At 40.8% G+C, this 22182-nt stretch overlaps 1 protein-coding gene across 5 annotated transcripts; it reads left to right on the forward strand.

Moving 5' to 3' along the window:
* The first annotated feature begins 15983 nt into the window (after nucleotides 1–15983).
* On the forward strand, nucleotides 15984–22075 carry EIF4A2 (eukaryotic translation initiation factor 4A2). Of its 5 annotated transcripts, none has more exons than XR_013813330.1 (12): nucleotides 15984–16079; nucleotides 16873–16918; nucleotides 17005–17137; nucleotides 17414–17553; nucleotides 18312–18480; nucleotides 18568–18677; nucleotides 18918–19061; nucleotides 19373–19510; nucleotides 19756–19845; nucleotides 20068–20147; nucleotides 20596–20706; nucleotides 21427–21564. XR_013813330.1 is itself a non-coding variant. In XM_079766933.1 (11 exons), exons 1-11 carry the CDS (start codon nucleotides 16051–16053, stop codon nucleotides 21569–21571), a joined length of 1224 nt encoding a protein of 407 aa, XP_079623059.1. In that variant the 5' UTR covers nucleotides 15984–16050; the 3' UTR covers nucleotides 21572–22075. The 5 variants fall into 5 exon arrangements, 3 of the variants coding, with proteins under 3 accessions (XP_079623059.1, XP_079623060.1, XP_079623061.1); XR_013813331.1 differs by having other exon boundaries at nucleotides 20596–20702; nucleotides 21427–21548; XM_079766933.1 differs by lacking the exon at nucleotides 20596–20706 and having other exon boundaries at nucleotides 21427–22075.
* The last annotated feature ends 107 nt before the right edge of the window (nucleotides 22076–22182 follow it).

A 22182-nucleotide genomic window follows, 5' to 3' on the forward strand; every position in this document is an offset into this window, starting at 1 on the left:
CACTTTTGCATAATACTCTCCAGATTAGAAAGATAAGTATCATGTGATCTCATTCATGTACAAGCTGATGAACAAAATAAACTGATGAACAAAATAGATCCAGAGACATAGAACCAAGGAACAGACTGACAAACTTCAGAGGGAAGGCGGGGGTGGGAGGTAGGGGTAGGAGAGATTAACTGGGGAATTAATATGCGTATATGCATAGCCCAGGGACACAGACAATAGTGTGGTGAAGGCTTGGCATGGAGGGAGTCAATGGGGAGAAAAAAAAATGAAACAAACAGAAAACAACAAAGAGCACATTTGTAATACTTTCAACAATAAAGATAATTTTAAACAAGAACAAACAAAACAAAAGGAAGCATCTTGCAATAAATCATTTAATCTCTGTGCAATCCAATTCCCTCCCTGTGTTTTTATCTTTAGGAACCCGAGTCAGTGCAAAGGAGGAGGGCAACCAAAGTTAGAAAATACATGTCCCAAATAAAATTTTAGTAATTATGCCTCAATTCATATACCCTGGTGCTGTCTATTTCTCAGTGATTTCCCACTGTTCACAAGTATACTTACATCTATCTTATCAATTAATACAGAAACGAGTATATTGATTCTACTTTTTAAATCTAGGAACCTCATTTAGTTCATGTGACAGATTTTTTTTGGTCATTATTTACTTTGAAGTGTCTAATAGATTCAGCAGCTAATCCCAGGTTAGAGATAGGCAGGAAAAGACAGGAAGCTTCCCATAGGAGACTTTGCCTTTCACTTCTTTTGGCATGCCAGGAGCTCAGTCCAGAGCATCGGGCGGGACTTTGACAACTGAGTTTACCATAGCACCATCTTGTTCAAGAACAAGGTTTTGAAGTGTATTTAGCATTAAACCTATTAGAATAATGTCTCATTTTAGCTGGCAAAAAGATAGCTAGACACAGGGTCTGGGGTTTTCTTTTAATCCACTAATAGAGAGACATCAGATTATATAGAAAGGTAAATCACATCAGGAATAAAGAGACCAGACTGGTTCAACTACAATTTAAGCAAACAAATTTCATTTTCTACTATAACCATATTCTGTAATTGAAGAAACACTGCAAAATTGTATTTGCTTTGCAATAGGAGGGAGATTAGTAAACATGTAAGAAGCATTGAACATCTCAGGGCACTGGCCAGGTAGCTCAGTTGGTTAGAGCATCATTCTAATGTGCCAAGGTTGAGGTTCCATCCTTGGTCAGAGCACATACAAGAATCAAACTATGAATGCATAAATAAGTGGAGCAACAAATCTCTCTCTCTCTCTCTCTCTCTCTCTCTCTCTCTCTCTCTCTCTCTCTTTCTCAAATCAATCAATCCTATATAATAAAGGGCTAATATGCTAATTAGACCAGATGGCAGAACGACCTTCCAGAACGACCTTCTGGAATGATCAGTGGGCAGGACCGCTGGGCCTTGAGGCCGCAAGGCAGCCGGGGCTGCGAGGGCCGAGCCCCTTGCATGATATTCATGCATCGGGTCTATAGTAAATAAATATAATAAAATAAAACATTGCAGGAAAATTTTTGGTGTTTCTAAACAGAGACAGAGCCTCATCCTGTATAATAAAAGGCTAATATGCAAATAGACCGAACGGCAGAATAACTGAACAACCAGTCGCTATGATGTGCACAGACCACCAGGGGGTGCACACAGAACATGGTGGGCATCAGCTATGGTGGGATGGTGGAGCAGGTGAGCGGGGGCACCGGACCAAGGCAGGGCATCGGTTGCTGTCATCTGGACAAGCTTCTGGTGGTTACTGAAAATTCTTTGCTCCCATGCACCTCAGTCCTGCTGGGTGCTCACACCTGCTGCAGGCACCAGCTCTACTCACACCCACAGCTGGTGCCAGAGCCACCGCTTGCACCCACTGCCGGCACCTGGCGCCAGTCCCGATCGCTTGGCTCTGTGAGTGGGTGCGAGTGGTGGCTGCTGGCTCTGATCACTCCTGGGGCTTCTCCACTTCCCCCTGCTCCTGAGGAGCGATCGAGGCAGCAGCAGCCACTCGCACTGGCTGACGGCGCCTGGCCCCACTTACACCCACTCCTGGCGCCGGCCCCAATCACTCCGTGCTGTCAGTGGGTGCAAGTGGCGGCAGCAGGAGCGGAACTGCTGGCAGACAGGGGACCAGGGGCCGTGGTGGGAGGGGCCAGGCAGGGGTGCAGGGGATGGGCCGAGACCTGCCCCTGTGCCCACCGCAGCCTTGTGGCCCACAGTTCCTTTCAAGGTACATGAATTCGTGCACTGGGCCCCTAGTAAGTTATAATTAAATAAGACCTTTTCTCCACCAGTCTGATCTCCTTATTCCTGATATCACCAGATTGTCCTTAACCTACTGTGGAGGACAATGACCTGCCTAGGACTTTGAAATTTTCCAAGTATTAATTTATTTTATTTAGATCAAATGTAAGTGTAAAAATTTAAAAATTACTTTTCAAAGGGATCTTAAATGAAAAGAAAAACAAAAACCTTCATCAAAGAGACACTAACCCATGACTATCTTCTCCCTTCAGGGAAGACTCAAAGGCCTTCCCAGAGACCTCAGAAAGCACCAAAATCTTATTGATATAATTAGAAATAATTTTCAGAAAAAAGATGGCGACCGGCAGGAAGGTAGGGAGAGAGAGAGTGTGAGTGAGGAACCCATAGAGGAGAGTGTAGATGTGTGTGGTGTGTGTGTGTGTATGAGATAGGGTCAGTTAGATTCTGCAGGTCTTCCAAGGGGCTCCCGAACAGGGCAGCCCTAGACGGCGGAGCCCCGCGCACAAAGCGGACACTTCTCGGTGGCTGGTGCGGACGCAGAGACCACGCCATCTTGAGAAACAGAGCTGCCTGAGACTCAGATCCTGGCTTCTGACACAAACCAGGACCCTGCAGCCACCGGGGACAGAGAACTGCTATCACAGCTTCAGACAAACAAACAACAAGAATCCAGACTTCCCGGCAGATTTCCGTGAGTCAAAGAGCCTATCCCCCTCCTCGCAGGCGCTGACAGCGCCATAGTAACTGATAGACCTGCCCCTCCCCCAAGCTGCTGAGCGCCCACAGCGCGCGGAAAGCGCCATAGTAACTGATAGACACGCCCTTCGCCCTAGCTGCTCACAGGAGCGCGCACAGACAGCGCCATAGTAACTGATAGACCCGCCCCCGGCCCAAGCTGCCGAGCTTTGCGCAGGGACGCGCTCCCTCTTAGGGAACTTGGCGCGCGCTCGCGCACGGGACAGAAGCAGCTCCCCGTCGGGGAAATCTGTCAGTGCGCACAGAGGGCTCCCCTTCGGGGAATTTGGGGGAATTTGGCTCGCGGGTCACAGCTCCCCCTTCGGAGATTCTTAAGAGCCTGCACAGAGGGGCTTCCCTTTGGGGAATTTGGCGCGCAGGACGGACTCCGCCCCCCTTCTGGGACTTTGGGAGAGTGCACTGAGCCGGCTCACCTTCAGGTTCTTAAGAAAGTGCGCTCTAGCCGGTTTGGCTCAGCAGAGAGAGCACACACAGGACGCAGCTCCACTTCAGGGAATTTGGCACGCCGGACACAGCTGCCTGGGATCCCTGACTCACAGCGCATTCATACTAAGAGCCAGCGACCCCAATTGTTGGTGCGTGCACACACAGGGACCCTGATTCTCAACGAGAAACCGCACAAGGCAACAGAGACTTTGACACTCGAGTCTTGGTGCAGACACAGGGAAACTCTGACTCCTGGCACATGCTAAGGATCTCATTCTCGCCACATACCAACAGTGTGGTGCAGACAGGGCCCCTGATTCTAAATGTGCACACGAGACCACACAGAACACTGGGGACACTGATCCTGGGCAAGTCTGGTTCCCACCAACCAAAGACAGCCACACGTCCTAGTGTCAGAGCACTTCAGTGAAACTAGGGTGGAGCGAAGTCCCCACAGCACACGGCCCTGGTCCACGCAAACAGAAGCTTGAGCTTTCTGGTAATAGCCAGAATGGGGAAACGAAATAACTCACAGAGGAAAGAAAATGTGGAGTCGCCAAGAAAGGAAATTAGTGAAAATGAAGCTTGCAACATGACCGAAAAGGAATTCAGAGTAATGGTCATGGAATTTATACATCGGATGGATGAGAAAATCAACAACTTATGCAAGAATCAGGAAGAAATGAAAAGTGATATAGCTACAATCAAAAACACCATGGAAAGTTTCAACAGTAGACTACAAGAAGCAGAGGACCGAATTAGTGAGTTAGAAGATCAGGTACAGAAACAAGCTCAAGCTGAACAGCAATTGGAGAAAAAAATTAAAAAGCAGGAGGAAAGCCTAAGGGAGCTTCGGGACAACATGAAACGAAGTAACATGCGTATAATAGGGCTGCCAGAAGGACAAGAAGAGCAGCAGGGATTAGAAAATCTATTTGAAGAAATAATGACAGAAAACTTCCCGGATATGGGAAAGATAAAAGTTACGCAAGTAAAGAGAGTCCCAAGCAGGATCAACCCCAAAAGACCCACACCAAGACATGTCATAATTTCAATGGCAAATATAAATGATAAAGAGAGAATCCTAAAGGCGGCAAGAGAGAGACAGAGAGTTACCTACAAAGGAACACCCATCAGATTGTCAAATGATTACTCATCAGAAACACAACAAGCTAGAAGTGAATGGAAGGAGGTATACAAAGTGTTGCAAAGCAAAGGACTGAATCCAAGAATACTATATCCAGCAAGACTATCAATCAAAATTGAAGGGGAAATCAGGAGCTTTGCAGACAAAAAAAGCCTCAGGGAGTTTATCACCACCAAACCAGCAATGCAAGAATTGCTAAAGGGAATACTGTAAAAAGAAGAAATAAACAGGTAAGAAGGAATACAGACACAAAAATAGATATGACTGCAAACAAATACCTTTCAGTAATAACTTTAAATGTAAACGGACTAAATGCTCCAATCAAAAGACATCGAGTAGCTGAATGGATAAAAAAACACGACCCATATATATGCTGTCTACAAGAGACCCACCTCAGAACAAGAGACTCACACAGATTGAAAGTGAAGGGATGGAAAAATATCTTTCAGGCAAATGGAAATGAAAAAAAAGCTGGGGTAGCAATACTTATATCTGACAAAATAGACCTCAAAGTAAATGCCATAACAAGAGATAAGGAAGGCCACTTCATAATACTAAAGGGAGAAATCCAACAAGAAGAAATAATTCTGGTAAACATATACGCTCCCAATATAGGAGCACCCAAATACATAAAAAAACTCCTGGAGGATATCAAGGGAGAGATTAATAGCAACACAATCATAGTAGGAGACTTTAATACCCCACTATCACCACTGGACAAATCCTCTAAACAAAAAATCAGCAAAGAAACAGCAATCCTAAATGACTCACTAGACCAGATGGAATTAATTGACATCTTCAGAACATTTCACCCCAAAGCCACAGAATATACATTCTTCTCAAGTGCACATGGGTCATTTTCAAAGATAGACCATATGCTGGGTCACAGGCAAAGTCTCTTCAAATTCAAGAAGATAGAAATTATATCAAGCATCTTCTCAGATCACAGTGGCATAAAACTGGAAATCAACTACAATAAATACAATCCAAAGAAATCAAACACATGGAGACTAAACAGCATGCTATTAAACAAGGACTGGGTCACCAGAGAGATCAAGGAAGAAATAAAAAACATCATGGCAACAAATGACAATGAAAACACAACAATCCAAAATCTATGGGACACAGCGAAAGCAGTCTTGAGAGGGAAGTTCATAGCTCTACAGGCCTATTGCAAAAAACAAGAAACAATGGTAATAAATTACTTAACCCTACAACTCAAAGAGCTAGAAAAAGAGCAGCAAGAAAAGCCCAGTGTAACCAGAAGGAAGGAAATAACAAAGATCAGAGCAGAGATAAATGACATAGAGACCAAAGAAACAATACATAAGATCAACAAAACCAAGAGCTGGTTCTTTGAAAGGATAAACAAGATTGATGGACCTCTAGCCAGGCTCACCAAGAAGCAAAGAGAGAGGACCCAAATAAACAAAATCAGAAATGAAAGAGGTGAAATAACAACAGACCCCGCTGAGATACAAAGGATTGTTACAAAATACTACGAACAACTCTATTCCAACAAACTGGACAACCTGGAGGAAATGGACATATTCCTAGAAAAATATAACCTTCCAAAAATCAATCAAGAAGAATCTAAACAGCTCAATAGGCCAATAACTATGGACGAAATTGAAGCAGTCATCAAAAAGCTTCCGGCAAACAAAAGCCCGGGGCCTGATGGCTTCACAGGAGAGTTTTACCAAACATTCAAGGAAGAACTAAAACCTATCCTCCTCAGACTATTCCAAAAAATTCAAGTGGAAGGAACACTTCCAAGCTCCTTCTATGAAGCCAGCATCACCCTAATACCAAAACCAGATAAAGACAACACAATGAAAGAGAATTACAGACCAATATCCCTCATGAACATAGATGCCAAAATCCTCAACAAAATTCTAGCAAATCGGCTCCAGCAGTACATCAGAAAGATCATACCCCATGACCAAGTAGGATTTATCCCAGGAATGCAAGGATGGTACAATATCCGCAAATCAATAAACGTGATACATCACATAAACAAATTGAAAGATAAAAATCACATAGTCATATCAATTGATGCAGAAAAAGCATTTGACAAAATCCAACACCCTTTCTTGATAAAAACTCTCAACAAGGTGGGAATAGATGGCTCATACCTCAACATAATAAAAGCTATATATGATAAACCCACAGCAAACATCATACTCAATAGACAAAAACTAAAAACATTTCCCCTAAGAACAGGAACAAGACAGGGATGCCCACTCTCACCACTCCTGTTTGACATAGTACTGGAAGTATTAGCCATTGCAATTAGACAAGAAGAAGAAATAAAAGGCATCCAAATTGGAAAAGAACAAGTAAAGCTGTCTTTATTTGCAGACGACATGATATTGTACATAAAAAATCCGAAAGACTCCGTCAAAAAACTAATAGACTTAATAAATGAATTCGGCAATGTAGCAGGATACAAAATTAACGCCAAGAAATCTATGGCCTTTCTATACACCAATAGTGAACTTACAGACAGAGAGACTAAAAAGGCAATCCCATTTACCATCGCACCAAAAAAATTAAGATACCTAGGAATAAACTTAACTAAGGAGGTAAAAGACCTATACACGGAAAACTACAGGACACTGAAAAAAGAGATAGAGGAAGACGTAAACAGATGGAAGAACATACCATGTTCATGGATTGGTAGAATCAACATCATTAAAATGTCCATACTACCCAAAGCAATCTATAGATTCAATGCACTCCCCATTAAAATACCAACGGCATATTTCACAGACCTTGAAAGAACTCTCCAAAAATTCATCTGGAATAAAAAAAGACCCCGAATAGCCACAGCAATCCTGAGAAAGAAGAATAAAGTAGGAGGGATCTCAATACCAGATTTCAAGCTGTATTACAAAGCCACTGTTCTCAAAACAGCCTGGTACTGGCACAAGAACAGACATATAGATCAATGGAACAGAATAGAGAATCCAGATATTGACCCAAACCACTATGCTCAATTAATATTTGACAAAGGAGGCATGAACATACAATGGAATAAAGACAATCTCTTCAATAAATGGTGTTGGGAAAATTGGACAGATACATGCAAAAAAATGAAGCTTGATCACCAACTTATGCCATACACAAAAATAAACTCAAAATGGATACAGGACTTAAACATAAGACGGGAAACCATAAAAATACTAGAGCAATCCACAGGCAGCAAAATGTCAGACATATGCCAAAAGAAATTCTTCACTGACACTGCCCCTAGGGCAATGGAAGCTAAAGAGAAAATTAACAAATGGGACTACATCAAAATAAAAAGCTTTTTCACAGCAAAAGAAACCATCAACAAAACAACAAGAAGGCCCACTGCATGGGAGAACATATTTGCAAATGGCATCACTGATAAAGGTTTAATCTCCAACATCTACAGGCAGCTTATACAACTTAATAAAAGGAAGATAAATGATCCAATAAAAAAATGGGCAACAGACCTAAATAGAATCTTTTCAAAAGAAGACAGAAGGAAGGCCAAGAGACACATGAAAACATGCTCAACGTCACTAATTATCCGAGAGATGCAAATCAAAACAACAATGCGGTACCATCTCACACCTGTCAGAATGGCTATCATCAACAAATCAACAAACGACAAGTGTTGGCGAGGATGCGGAGAAAAAGGAACCCTCGTGCACTGCTGGTGGGATTGCAGACTGGTGCAGCCACTGTGGAGAACAGTATGGAGTTTCCTCAAAAAACTGAAAATGGAACTCCCATTTGACCCAGTAATCCCACTCCTGGGAATATATCCGAAGAAACTAGAAACACCAATTAGAAAGGATATATGCACCCCTATGTTCATAGCAGCACAATTCACCATAGCTAAGATTTGGAAACAGCCTAGGTGCCCGTCAGCAGATGACTGGATCAGAAAACTGTGGTACATCTACACAATGGAATACTATGCTGCCATAAAAAAGAAGGAATTCTCATCATTTGCAGCAACCTGGGAGGAATTGGAGAACATTATGTTAAGTGAAATAAGTCAGTCAATGAAAGAAAAATACCACATGATCTCACTCATTTATGGATAATAAAGAACATTATAATCTTGAACAAAAAGATAGATACAGAGACAGTAAAGCATCAAACAGACTGTCAAATTACAAGGGGAAGGTTAGGGAGAGGTGGGGGAGATAAGAGATCAATCAAAGGACTTGTATGCATGCATATAAGCATAACCAATGGATGCAAAACTCTGGGGGGTGGGGGCATATATGGGAGGGGGGTGTGGGGAGGGCAATGGTAAGATATGTACACATATAATACCTTAATAAAAAAATTGAAAAAAAAAAAAGAAATAATTTTCATCAGGAGCAACTGACAGTACTTATCTGGTTAATCACAGACCTGTGGCCTATCATTCAGAATTTGAAACTGAAAACAAGATCTAATTTGCCTCTGCTATGGTTTGGCTAATGACTACAGATTTTGGTAGGCCTAAAACAGTGTATCCCAAACTGTCAGAAATTTCAGGTGCAATATATTGACACATAGTATTTATATTAATAGTTATGTAATTGTTCTCATCAGTATTGGAAAAATACAACAAATTAAACCTGATTTCACTCAAGGGAAGTAAATGCAAACTGACTTTTTAAAAATTCAGAAAATAATTCAGATGATACTCAAATGTGGCAAAAAATGATAGAGCCTGGATAATTGAAGAACAGCTGGATTTATACCGAGGAAGTAAGGTCTGTAATTTGCTGCTTTACTTCTATCTACTGCACCCCAGTTTCAGGTGTACAAACTGAATTTAAGGACCTCTCCACCCAGCCCATGCTCCAGGCCTTGCTTCAAATTTGGGCAAATTCACCATACAAAATTCACAAATAACATCAGCAGAAGTAACAACTCTATAGCAACTAATGGGGCAGTGAACAGGAGGAAATGCCCTGCCTCACTGAACTTTGTTTCTTAATGTAGTAGGGTTAAGAGAAATTATAGATATTTTATTTTTAAAATGTTCCCTATCATTTTCAAAGCATTGCTTATACAATAAAAGAATAAGATTAAAGTTTACAAGTAATTGTAATTTGTCTTATAGTCCAGATAGTTTAAAACAGCTCCTTGTTAAAAGCATATAACTCATCACCACTTCAGTAATTAAATGAAGGCTCATAAGTCTAGGGAATAAAAATGGTCATATAAGCTATAGGGAACATCAAGATGTGTCCTTTCCTACTATGAATAGCAAGGAGAAACAGACTTTTTAAAAGAAATTAAAATAGCCATAACTGCTTTGGTTTAGTGGATAGAGTGTCGGCCTGAGGACTGAAGGGTCCTGGGTTCAATTACAGTCAGGGGCACATGCCTGGGTTGCGGGCTCAATCCCCAGTGTGGGGTGTGCAGGAGGCAGCCGATCAATCATCATTGATGTTTCTATCTCTCTCTCCCTCTCCTTTCCTTTCTGAAGTCAATAAAAATAACAAGAAGAAAAAAGAAATTAAAACAGAGTATCATCATTGTAAATCACTATAGGAAATATATAATATCCATTCTTCTAGTTATTCACTAATTTATTAAAACATATTTGAGTGCTTATTATATGTTCAATGGAAATTTTTTGCCACAGTCTTTTCGCAGCAAGGGTTCAGAAGTCTGGAGAAGGGGTTGAAGCATAAATGGATAGAGACTAGACAAGAAATATAAATTTGGAAGGCATGGGGAACCAGGTGGAAACCAGCTCTCTGGTGGAGTGGCTCCCCAAATCCCTGGACCCACAGCTTTTTATTTACTGGAAAACACAATGACCCTTTAGGAATGCAAACAGGCATATCAAAGGTAAAGTTTGGTAAACAGGAAAAGATTATCAGGTTAGGGGAAATGCCTACAGCTGTTCAGAAGCAGGTAATAATGTGCAGACTTTCAGCCCTGCTGAAAATGTCCATCAGCCTTCTGATTAACTTCTCACATTTATTATGCTAACTACTCTTCTTAGCTCCAGCATATCCCCATTTTTTGATTTAATAAATTTAACAAGAATGTGTGCCATTTGCAGAGCTTTTAAGATTTTTAAATTCAATGGAAAGGATTGAGTTCTTTCATGTCCTTTTAAATTGCTGCCAGACATCAAAGGAATCAGTCTGCAGTCAGCTCCTTTCTGGGCCAACATTTCTTTGAGTCCCCTTCCCAATCACTGTTCCCTGTGACATGACAGCAAAGATATTCCAGTTCTGGATGGTGGACAAACGGTGAGGAATGGCCATCCAGGTCCAACCTTCTTTGGCTTGTTCCAGGGCAACCTGCAGGACGCACGGCTGATGACTGCTATCATGGCAAGTCATCTTTACCATCCCCCATCTCTGGACTGTTTTTCCTCTGTCTCCTCAGCATGTTGCTTGGGGCCACCACCATCCATGGCTGGAGTAGTCTGGTTGGTTCCTCTTCGGAACCATTGTTTGCAGAAATCCACATGGGCTTGGAGGAGTTTTCTGGAAATACACAAACATATTCTCAACCAAAGGTTAATAAAGGGACATTTCTATAAACTAGACTCTCGGGATCTTTTCATTTTGCCAAACCATTTTCCTTTGGCTTATTCTGACACCATGGGTGTCTTGCCATCAGCATTACAAGTGAAAAAAAAAAATTAAAGTGAAAAAATTTAAGTAATTAAGGTTTGATGTAATTTACTTACAGGAGATTACTCTACTACCCCCCCCCCTTTTTTTTTTGTTTTAATAAACATTAAGAGGCTTTTGGAAATCCTGCAAATTGAATTGATAGCTTTTAATTCAATTCTTATTACAGAAGTATGACTGCTCTGAATTCATTGCATGATAAGCAGCTTTTACTATGAGATGAACCATCAGTAAAATATAGTTAATGCCAGGAATAGGTTCCTGCCTAGTACAACTAAGTTCCCCTAAATATTCACTTCTTTCAATTTGCCAATTTAAATCAGTCTGAAATAAGGCTTATTTTCTAACTTCATTTGTCCTTGGCTGTGGACAGTAAATGACACTAATTAAATTTCTGCTATCAGTCTTTGAGTATATTTACATAAGCTTTGTTTAAGGAAGCAAAATGCAAATTGTAACATCTTAAAAAACTACAGTACATCACAACCTGGATATTGACAAGCATACAGTCAAGATATGAACACTTCCATCACCACAGGATCTCTCTTGTGCTCCTTTTATAGCCATGCACTTCTCTCCTGTCCCTACCCCCTCCTTAATCTCTGGCAATCACTAACATGTTCTCCATTTCTATAATTTTGTCTTTCTAAGAATGCTATGTAAATGGAATCATGGAGATTTTTTTTTTCATTCAGCATATAGTCTAGTGATTCATCTAGGCTGTATTTATATTAATAAACAGATACTTCCTGTTTATTATTGAGTAGTATTCTGTGCTATAAATGTAGTGCAGCTTAACCATTCACCCACTGAAAGACATCTGAATTGTTGCCAGCTTTTGGTTATTGTAAGAAAAGCTGCTATGGCCATTCATGCACAAGTCTTTGTGTGAGCATTTCTCAGATAAATGCCCAGGAGTAAAATTGCTGCAGTATATGGTAGTTGCACTTAAAAAAAAAAAAACCAAAAAACTGCCAAACTGTTTTCTGGAGCGGCTTTACCATTTTATATTCCCACCAGCAATGTATGAGTGATGTAGTTCTTTGCATCCTTGACAGGATTTGGTATTGTCACAACTTTTTATTTTAGCCATTCTAATAGATGTATAGTGATATCTCATGGTGGTTTTTATTTGTATTTAATTATGTTAAATATCTTTTCAAGTGCTTATTGCCAACTGTATACCCTCTTCAGCAAAATGTCTTTCTTCCATGTATTCTGTGCATGTTCTAATAGAATTGTTTGGTTTTATGGAAGAATATCTTTGTTTTTAGGAGGTAGCGCTAAACCATTAGGAGTGAAGTGACACTGTACCTCTGTGACTTTCAAAAACTTCAGAAAAAAGTCATAGGTAAGTATGAGAGAGAACAAATAGAGTAAACTGTTATGAGTTGGTAAGTGTGGCAAACATTTAGTGTTCATTGCTTTATTCTTGCAAATTTTCTTTAAGTTTAGAATTTAAAAAAATAAAAAGCTGACCCCACCCTTTATTTTGAAAAGGTGGGAGGGCAGAGTCCACATGTATATGCATTTCAACTAGATCTCCCCCTAGATTTTTATACATACCAGTTGTGGATGTACTGAAGTATAATAAAGCATTTTTATTTTAGTCTTTATAAGGGTAGAGCTAGAAAAACTGCCATATTGTGGTTACACAATAGAGTTTGATAACCTTGGATTAATGGGTTTAAACCCAGTCCTTATATAGCTCAGTAAACCCTTCCATGGCCCTCCTCAATTTTCTCCATTTTCTTCAACTCTATTTATATCTTTATCTGTCTTCATGTAAATGGCTTTAAAATGGCAAGATCTTTACAATAACTTTTAAAATGGCTTTAAAAGTTATTGTAAAGATTGTGGCAGTGAGTGCCACCTTCCAAAGTGCTTCAGTGGACGCTGCCTATATTCAAGCACAATCTAACCTCTAATTTCCTCCCACAGTTGACTAATAAAGAGGTGAATAGCACTACTGTTTCTATCCAGCTCAAGGCAATTCTTTTTAAACACTTAAATTATAGATGGAGGGACAGCATGTATCATAGTATTTACTAAATAATAAATGATATTAATGAGTTATAAATGAGTTAAAGATCTGAAACACATACCTAAACATACTTTTGCATATCAATAGCTTATAAAGACACTGCTTTATTATTACTATTATTATTTAATCCTCACCCAAGGATGTGTTTTCTGTTGACTTTTAGAGAGAGGAAGGGAGATAGAGAAACATCAATCTGTAAGAGAAATTTTGATCAATTGCCTACTATACTCACCCCATATCGACCACACATAGAACCCTCAACCTGAGCATTTGCTCTGACAAGGAATTGAACCTGCTATCCTTCCTTGTATGGGATGATGTTCCAAACAACTAAGCCACACGGGTCAGGGCAAGACAGTGCTGTAAATGTATAGGCATCACAAAATGAACTCATGAACTTAAAATAATGTGAGAATCTTAAGGTGGCATACAATATTCCCTGAATGATGAGAATACATGATACTTCCTATAGGATGATGTCACTACCAACATAAAGCATATTCTTTTAAGGTTTTGTTACTGTCTTTCCATGTCATACTGACAAATTTGTACTACCTAATTCCTTGATTCCTCTCCTCTGGTGAATATTGGCTTACAATTGCTAGATGGGTTTAGAATTGTCAGCTGAGGCTACTAAAGAGCAAAACTAAACTAGGTGGCTCACATGGGGAAATAATCTGATTTTTAGCATCATTTGCAGTATAAATGACCTCACGAACTCCAGGTGAGCAAAGAAGCATTTACGGTTGACTTTGTGAAGGCTATCTAATTTTAGATCTCAAGTAAGTAGAAAAATTTTTCTCAACCACAAAAGAGTGTGCTTGTACACTGATATGCAAAACTTGTGTGTTTAGATCTTTAACTCATTTATTTATTAATGCTATTGAGTAAGCATAAGCAAATGTGGTGAGCACAGCATTCATTAGAAATACATTGTAGGGTTGCAGGCAATGGGGTTCTGCATTTTGACTGTGGATTTTCACTGAATTTTGGATTATAGAGCTTTCTTACCTTAAAATCACTTCAACAATTGTGACCTAAACCAGAGTTTAGCCCTTGATTATTTCCTCTTAAGACACTGGAAATCCTGCACAGCATTTAACAGAGTGCTAAACCTAAAGAAAACACTCAACAATTAGGCGTTAATCGTTGATTGATTTCCCCCAATGAGTGACTGACTCACTTGAGTCTTTCACCCTAAAGACTCAAGTGAGACTAAATGGTTGGTTGGTCACTTTTCTGATCAGTCTTTTCATTGGTTTCTTAGTTCTCAGGAGATTTTTAGTAAGTTTTAGATGAGACAGTGGGATCTCTCACTTTCATTCTCAGAAAATGTCCAGCTTTGAACATTACAGGTAGATGGATAGGAACCACATCACTAGACTGAGGTCCACCTTTTTATCGTATCTGTTTTTGTCAGTTCCTGGCACAATAATTTTGAAATAAATAAATAGTTAAAAATACGTGTATCATATCAAATATGATACACAAATATAGAAAATTAAGAATCAGTATTTCCAGTCTCAGACTTTAGGTGGGTCTTCTGAATTAATGAGAAAATGTTTTCCTTAATATTCGTGATATCTTGCAGCACCAGAAGGATTGTATTTAAAAGTTACATGAGTCGATACGTTTTTTTTACCAACGGGCCTGGGTAAAGACTGCAGTTGAAAACCTCTAGACCTTAAAGAATCATGCAGTTTATTTGAACAGCAAGTGTTGTATTGATCTCACTTTCAGTAAATTAACGTTCATTACGAATAAGCAACTAAAGCTCAGTCTTTAAAAACAGACCTATATAGACCAGAATCAAAACCTATCGTCCCAAAACAGCATGGAGTTGTAGATGTCAGAAGCATCCACTTAAATGTCTTCATTGTAAGGAAAAATGACTCCTCCTTAGCTATTATCCATTTACAAAAGTTTAAAATGGTTTTATCAGGCATTCCTCACAACTGTGAAAAATTAAGGGCGTTATTTGAAAGAGAGCTAGAGAAGACCGGAGACAACAGGGGAGGAATAAATAGAGTTGGCGTCTGCAGATGCCACCACCCGTTCTCGCTCGCCCTGCTCAGTGCGGTGACCCGGGCTTTCCGGGACGTGCTGGGTGGCCGACTTTCCTAGCGACTTTCACGCTTTTACTATCTGAATGGGTAGTAAGTGCTCGGGCTAAAGGCCAGGCAGCCCTTCATTGTCAAATTAAATACCCTTTTCCCATCGCTATTTAATCGGGCGGAATCACCCGATGCGCCTCCGGTGCAGTGTGGGGGGTGCCTGCCTCTCTGGCACCGGGCGCCGCGGAGGGACGAGCTCGGCGCATGGACTCCCGGGGAGGTCGGGCCACCTGCACGCGGCGCGCCTCCGGCTTCCGTCTCCCGGTCCGGCCCGGCGCCTCCGCTTCAGGGACGCGGAAACCCCGTAGGAGCAGGGTGGGAGGGGAACGCGGTCGGTCACCGCTTGCTGCAATATTCTTCCGCCTCCAAGCAAAGAGTGCCAACCTTCCCCCCGGGGTCCTGCGATTTCCAGCGACCCTGTGGTATCTTGAAACAGTCAACTTGGATTTTCCCACAGACTCGCCTAGGATATTTTCGGAGGTAAGGCTCACAGGACCACAATTTTGTGGCTAACCGAAGAGCGACTGGAAAATTCCTCCGCAGGAAACGGGTTCCGGCCGCGAGCCTATAAAAAACGGGTGGCGCGGCCCTGCTGTCTTTTCAGTCGGGCGCTGAGTGGCTCTTCGGAACATGTCTGGTGGCTCTGCGGACTATAACAGGTACGGCGCTTTTCCGCGGTGCCCGCTGGTGAAGGTCATGTGGCGCCCTGGGGAGTGGTAGAGGCTGGTGTGGAGGCAGGGAACTCGGGCTCATAGGTGTTTGCCTGGGGTACGGCACCCCCGTGTCCTTCGAGAAGCTTCCATGATGGGCAGGGCCACGGACTGCAGGGGAAACGGGTACGGAGATGGAGTGGTGCGGTGGCTTTTCCCCAAGACCCTTTGAATTTCTGGCGCCTCCCGCGCCCGCACGGAGCTGACGTTTGGTGAAATCCGTGGCGCAGTCCGCGTTCCGTGCAGTGTAACCGGGCCTGAAGCTTTATGTGCGGCCACGGGCGCGGGTGCAGTGAGGTGGGGGAGGGAGGCCGCGGCACCCACTGGACACGACCAGGAGGTGCGCCGGGACCGGCCCGGCGAACCGTTGGCTTAGCCCTGGCCAGGATCTGCCCGCGTCAATCACTCGGCTTGCGCATTGTAAGGGGCGGAGCTCGGCGTGTGGAGCTCTCGCGAGACGGCCCGCCGCCGAGACGGGAGCGCGGGGCTTGGGGGAAGGGCCGGCCGCTGGGAGCTTTTCCGGCCGTCCCCGCTCTCGGCCTTCCCGCGGGCACACGGTCGATAAATTGTGTGCCCTGCCCCGGGGCCAGCTTCCTTTGCTCTTTCAGTAGGAAATGACCTTTTGGAGGGGAGGGTGGGTGTCCGGACGGGAGAGGGTAGTAAAAGGCTGCCCCCCTCCCTGATGTGCAGATGGGGGGCTTGGAAAAGATGTTCTCTTTAACTGCAGTCTTTTTGTCTGCAGAGAACATGGCGGCCCAGAGGGAATGGAACCCGATGGTGTCATCGAGGTAAGAAATGGGTGTGGATTTTGAAACGATGGAAAGGTGAGGTTGGTCATCCTATTTATTCCGTTTTAAATTTTTATTTTTTATAGAGCAACTGGAATGAGATTGTTGATAACTTTGACGATATGAATTTAAAGGAGTCTCTTCTCCGGGGCATCTATGCTTATGGTTTTGAGAAGCCTTCAGCTATTCAGCAGAGAGCTATTATCCCTTGTATTAAAGGTAAAAGAATTCGTTGGCACTTATTAACAGTGAAGCATTGTTTTACATAGACCTGGATTATAAAAGGGAAAATAGTCTGGGGGACTAGTACCTACTTGTATTCCTAAAGTGAAATGATGGCAATCATCTTTCGGGACTGACCTGAAATGAAGAGAATACTCATTGCTGATCACTTGATTATTTGGGCATATTTCATGTTCCAAATGGAATACATAGTGTAAACTAGAAGTGACGGTTTGATGTGGGATCGGTAAATATGTATCCTACTTTTTTTAGGGTATGATGTGATTGCTCAAGCTCAGTCAGGTACTGGCAAGACAGCCACATTTGCTATTTCCATCCTGCAACAGTTGGAGATTGAGTTCAAGGAGACCCAAGCACTAGTATTGGCCCCCACCAGAGAACTGGCACAACAGGTATTGATAGTGTAGTTAAAAAAAAAACAAAAAAAAAAACTGCTTGCGTGTTGCATAGGTTTCAGGTTTCACAACTGAAGATTCAAAACAGTATAAATTGGTCCTATCAGAAACCTCTTTTTAACTGTACATGCATGCAGGGAGTTTTTGTTAAAAGTTAAATAGGAACTGGGTGTGCAAGTATGGTTTACAGGGTTATATAACAGATGAGAAACTAAAGCTTTCTGTTCAGGGTGGACTAGATCTGGTCTCATTTTTAAGTTTGAATGCAGTTGTGCAACATGAAAACTGCAGTGACATGTTATTAGTTTGTGATGCATCTTTTTGCATGATATGTTTTCAAGACTCGCTGCTAATACAGGCTTTGAAGTACACATTGCTAATAAAACTAGGCTTTATTGAGGTCAATGTCACTGCCCTGTGGGAAAAATTAAAGTAGCAGTGATTTGTTGTAGCTGTAATTGCAGAGCGTGGTCCACTATTTATGGCTCCCTACACAATGAAGAATAAAAGACATGTTTTTAGTTCTTAATCTAGCAGGTACCTGGGACAATAGGATCCCAAGTTTGACAAGGCACAAAACATTGCAAGGGAATTTTACCTCGAAGCAGTTGGATCAGTCTTCATTTTGAACTTTGAAGTAGTTAAGTGCTATGCATGCATAAAAGCTGTGTGTAGACCAGATATTTGCCATTATGCTTTGGAAGTTTAGTCACAATTTGTAATTCTGTTGGATAATTAAGGCTTTTGCTTTTTAGATCCAAAAGGTAATTCTGGCACTTGGAGACTACATGGGAGCAACTTGTCATGCCTGCATCGGTGGAACCAATGTTCGCAATGAAATGCAAAAACTGCAGGCCGAAGCACCACATATTGTTGTTGGTACACCAGGGAGAGTGTTTGATATGCTAAACAGAAGATATCTTTGTAAGTATTGCTGTCAATTGAGCAAAGATTTTTTTACTATAATAATTTGAGAATTTAGGGATGATAGTATGATTTTATTTTTAACAGCTCCAAAATGGATCAAAATGTTTGTTTTGGATGAAGCAGATGAAATGTTGAGCCGGGGATTTAAGGATCAAATCTATGAGATTTTCCAAAAATTAAATACAAGTATTCAGGTGAGCTTTATTTCACCCCATCCTATAGCTGGAGGTCAGGTTTTAATGCAGGAACTGTTACAATACAACTGAAGTGTTTTATTGTCGTTCCCCCTGCTTAAAGCAATTGATGCATAACTATCTCTGTCTAGCACAATTCCATAGCTAGACAGAGACGCTTGGCCTCAAACATGTTTTTTTGAGTATTGTAAAAGTTCAGCTAACTACTTGTGTGATAACATAGTTTATTATTTTTTTAAGGTTGTATTGCTTTCTGCCACAATGCCAACTGATGTGTTGGAGGTGACCAAAAAATTTATGAGAGATCCAATTCGAATTCTGGTGAAAAAGGAAGAATTGACCCTTGAAGGAATCAAACAATTTTATATCAATGTTGAAAGAGAGGTAACTTGTCTAATTAATAAACATAAAAAAGTAGCCAGATATTTGACCTTCTTGTATAAGCACTGTGCTAAAATTGCATAAACTAGGATCACATCTTGGTTTTTGTAATAATGCTAGCAGAGTACACACAAGAAGAAAAGTAACTGCACTAGATGATAAAGACTGGGGTGGACCTCTTTCTTAATGTCCAGTGTCCTTTGTCTTAAAATTTGGTGCAACATGTCTTCTGATCAGCCTAACAGCGAATTTTTAGTTATTGTAAGTTGGAAACAAAATTTTAATGACTTAACTTTTTCTTTGAAATATTGCAGGAATGGAAGTTGGACACACTTTGTGACTTGTATGAGACGCTGACGATCACACAGGCCGTTATTTTTCTCAATACAAGGCGCAAAGTGGACTGGCTCACTGAGAAAATGCATGCCAGGGACTTCACAGTTTCTGCTCTGGTAAGAGGTGTTCTGCTCTAGTAGTGGTAATTACAATGTCTTCTCTTATTAAAGCAGGATTTAGACTACAATATAGCTGTTAAGTGCTGTGTTGTCGTTCCCCCTGCTCAAAATAAAGTTGTTTCTTAACTATACCTGTCTGCTAGACTCCTGTAGCAGCCAGGGACGCTTGGTCTCATACATAATTGTTAAAATTAAATATTGATTGACTGGTGATTCTTGAATGAAGGTTTGTTAATTTGCAGCATGGTGACATGGACCAGAAGGAAAGAGATGTTATCATGAGAGAATTCCGATCAGGGTCAAGCCGGGTTCTGATCACTACTGACTTGTTGGTAAGTAAATCAACTGCTCTTTTTGATCTACCAAAGTTTTATTTTGGGTGAAGGTTTTTTTTAATAACCTTTACCAACTTAGACTCTTTGGGAGAATAAAGACCACACTCCACAGTGGGCTATATCACTAAACATATTGCCCATTACTATTTTGTGGCCTACATTACATAAGTCTCTAATTTTAATCAATTAGAATTTTAATACCATACCATTGTATTTCAGGCTCGTGGGATTGATGTGCAACAAGTGTCATTGGTTATAAACTATGATCTACCTACCAATCGTGAAAACTATATTCACAGGTGAGTAGATGGCACCTTGTTACTGTATTGGTAAAATGAGCTCATGTATTTTGTGCTGATGAAGTTACCTTCCAGATAAATCAAAGTCAGGGAATTGATTCAGTAGACAGTGTCAAATTGGTAAGATGAAATTAAAAATGGTACTTGGGAACATTGGTCATGCAGTGGGAAAACAATTGGCAAACATTGCCCAAATTGTGGACTTTCATACCTATGGATTAGATTGTTTTAGTTTACATCTGTTGGTCTTAGCTTATTTTTGAGCTTTATTTTTTTGTGATGCTCTTGTGTGTCCATGTGCTTTCTTGGTGATTATAGTTGGGACTTTCTTGGTGTCGTCTGGTAGCTATTTGAGCGGTCCCTGGTTTAGTTATAGTGGCTTTATCCCTAAATAAATTGAATTGTACTTTGTTATATGATGTAAAAAAAGACTTTTTAAAAAATACAGGAGTCGATAGCAGCAGTTGATGACGAGATGGCACTCAGAAACGGCGTTGACGTAATTTAGGACGTGGAATCATAAGCGAAACAGCACACTGTTTGAATAAAGAGCGAGTCGGTATTTATATTTGTTTTTCTTTTGTCAATGATTTATTTTATATTTTAAGTTTCTCCAGCCAAGGCATTTTTGTATATTAGCCAATTAGGAGGTTTTATATTGTCTGGTTTCTATCAGGAAGGTAGAGAGTTGCTTTGGAGGTAAACACGTTTGAGTAACTTGAGTTATAACGTGTGAAACTGAGCAAAAAGCAGTGATGAGTTTGGGTTGCCATACCAAATACTTGTTTTCCCACTGGAAAAAGTTGTTAAGTTTAGACAATAGTTAACCGTGCAGCATTTGTATTTACAGTTTACAGTTCCAGAAGTGCGCCGATTGGATTATATAACTGTTCTTTTTGCTTCATCCCGGTGTGTTTACATCTGTCCCAGGCTGACTTCTGCTCTTGGCTGGCCCACTTTGGTATGGGCTTTTTTTTTTTAATTTCACTACCCCAAACACAATACTGTCATCTGCTTTAAAAATAATAATGCTCAAGGCACCTGATAAAATCTCATTTTGCAGCCAGACAAGCTTTGAATCCTTTTGGCACTAACTGCAAAGGAAGATTTTTTTTCCTCTAGATATTGATTAGCAGATAGTGCTCCAATTAGAAGCACGAACTATAACCTTGATAAGTAAACACAGCAGCTGATGGTTAACAAGTGGATCATCATGTTCAGTAACTCATGCATTCTGTTAGAAGTAACATTCTAATTGCTGTTTTCTTTTCTTACACAGAATTGGCAGAGGGGGTCGATTTGGGAGGAAAGGTGTGGCTATAAACTTTGTTACTGAAGAAGACAAGAGGATTCTTCGTGACATTGAGACTTTCTACAATACTACAGTGGAGGAAATGCCAATGAATGTGGCTGACCTTATTTAATTCCCGGGATGAGATAGTTTTGAATGCAGTGCTCGCTGTTGCTGACTAGGCGATCACAACGTGCATTGTGCTTCTTTCTTTGGGAATATTTGAATCTTGTCTCAATGCTCATAACGGATCAGAAATACAGATTTTGATAGCAAAGCGACTTTAGTCGTGAGCTCTTGTGAGGAGAGTCATTGGCTTTATCCTCTAGAGTTAGACTGTTGGGGTGGGTACAAAAGATGGGGTCTGTAAAATCTTTTTTTCTTAGAAATTTATTTCCTAGTTATGTAGAAATGGTTGTATTAGATGTTCTCTATCATTTAATAATATACTTGTGGACTAAAAGATATAAGTGCTGTATAAAATCAGCCAATTATGTTAAACTAGCTTATCTGCCTTTATTGTGTTTGTCATTAGCCTGAATAGAAGGCCTTTAAAATTGATTTTATTTTTTTTTAGGAAGCATTTGAATGCATTTTGTTTGGTATTGTATTTATTCAATAAAGTATTTAATTAGTGCTAAGTGTGAACTGGACCCTATTGCTAAGCCCCAGCAAGCAATCATATCCTAGGTAGGGTTAAACCCCCAGTAAAATTGCCATATTGCACATGTCTTAATGAAGTTT

Source organism: Cnephaeus nilssonii (genome assembly GCF_951640355.1).
Source record: "Cnephaeus nilssonii genome assembly, chromosome: 3".
Lineage (NCBI taxonomy): Eukaryota > Metazoa > Chordata > Mammalia > Chiroptera > Vespertilionidae > Cnephaeus > Cnephaeus nilssonii.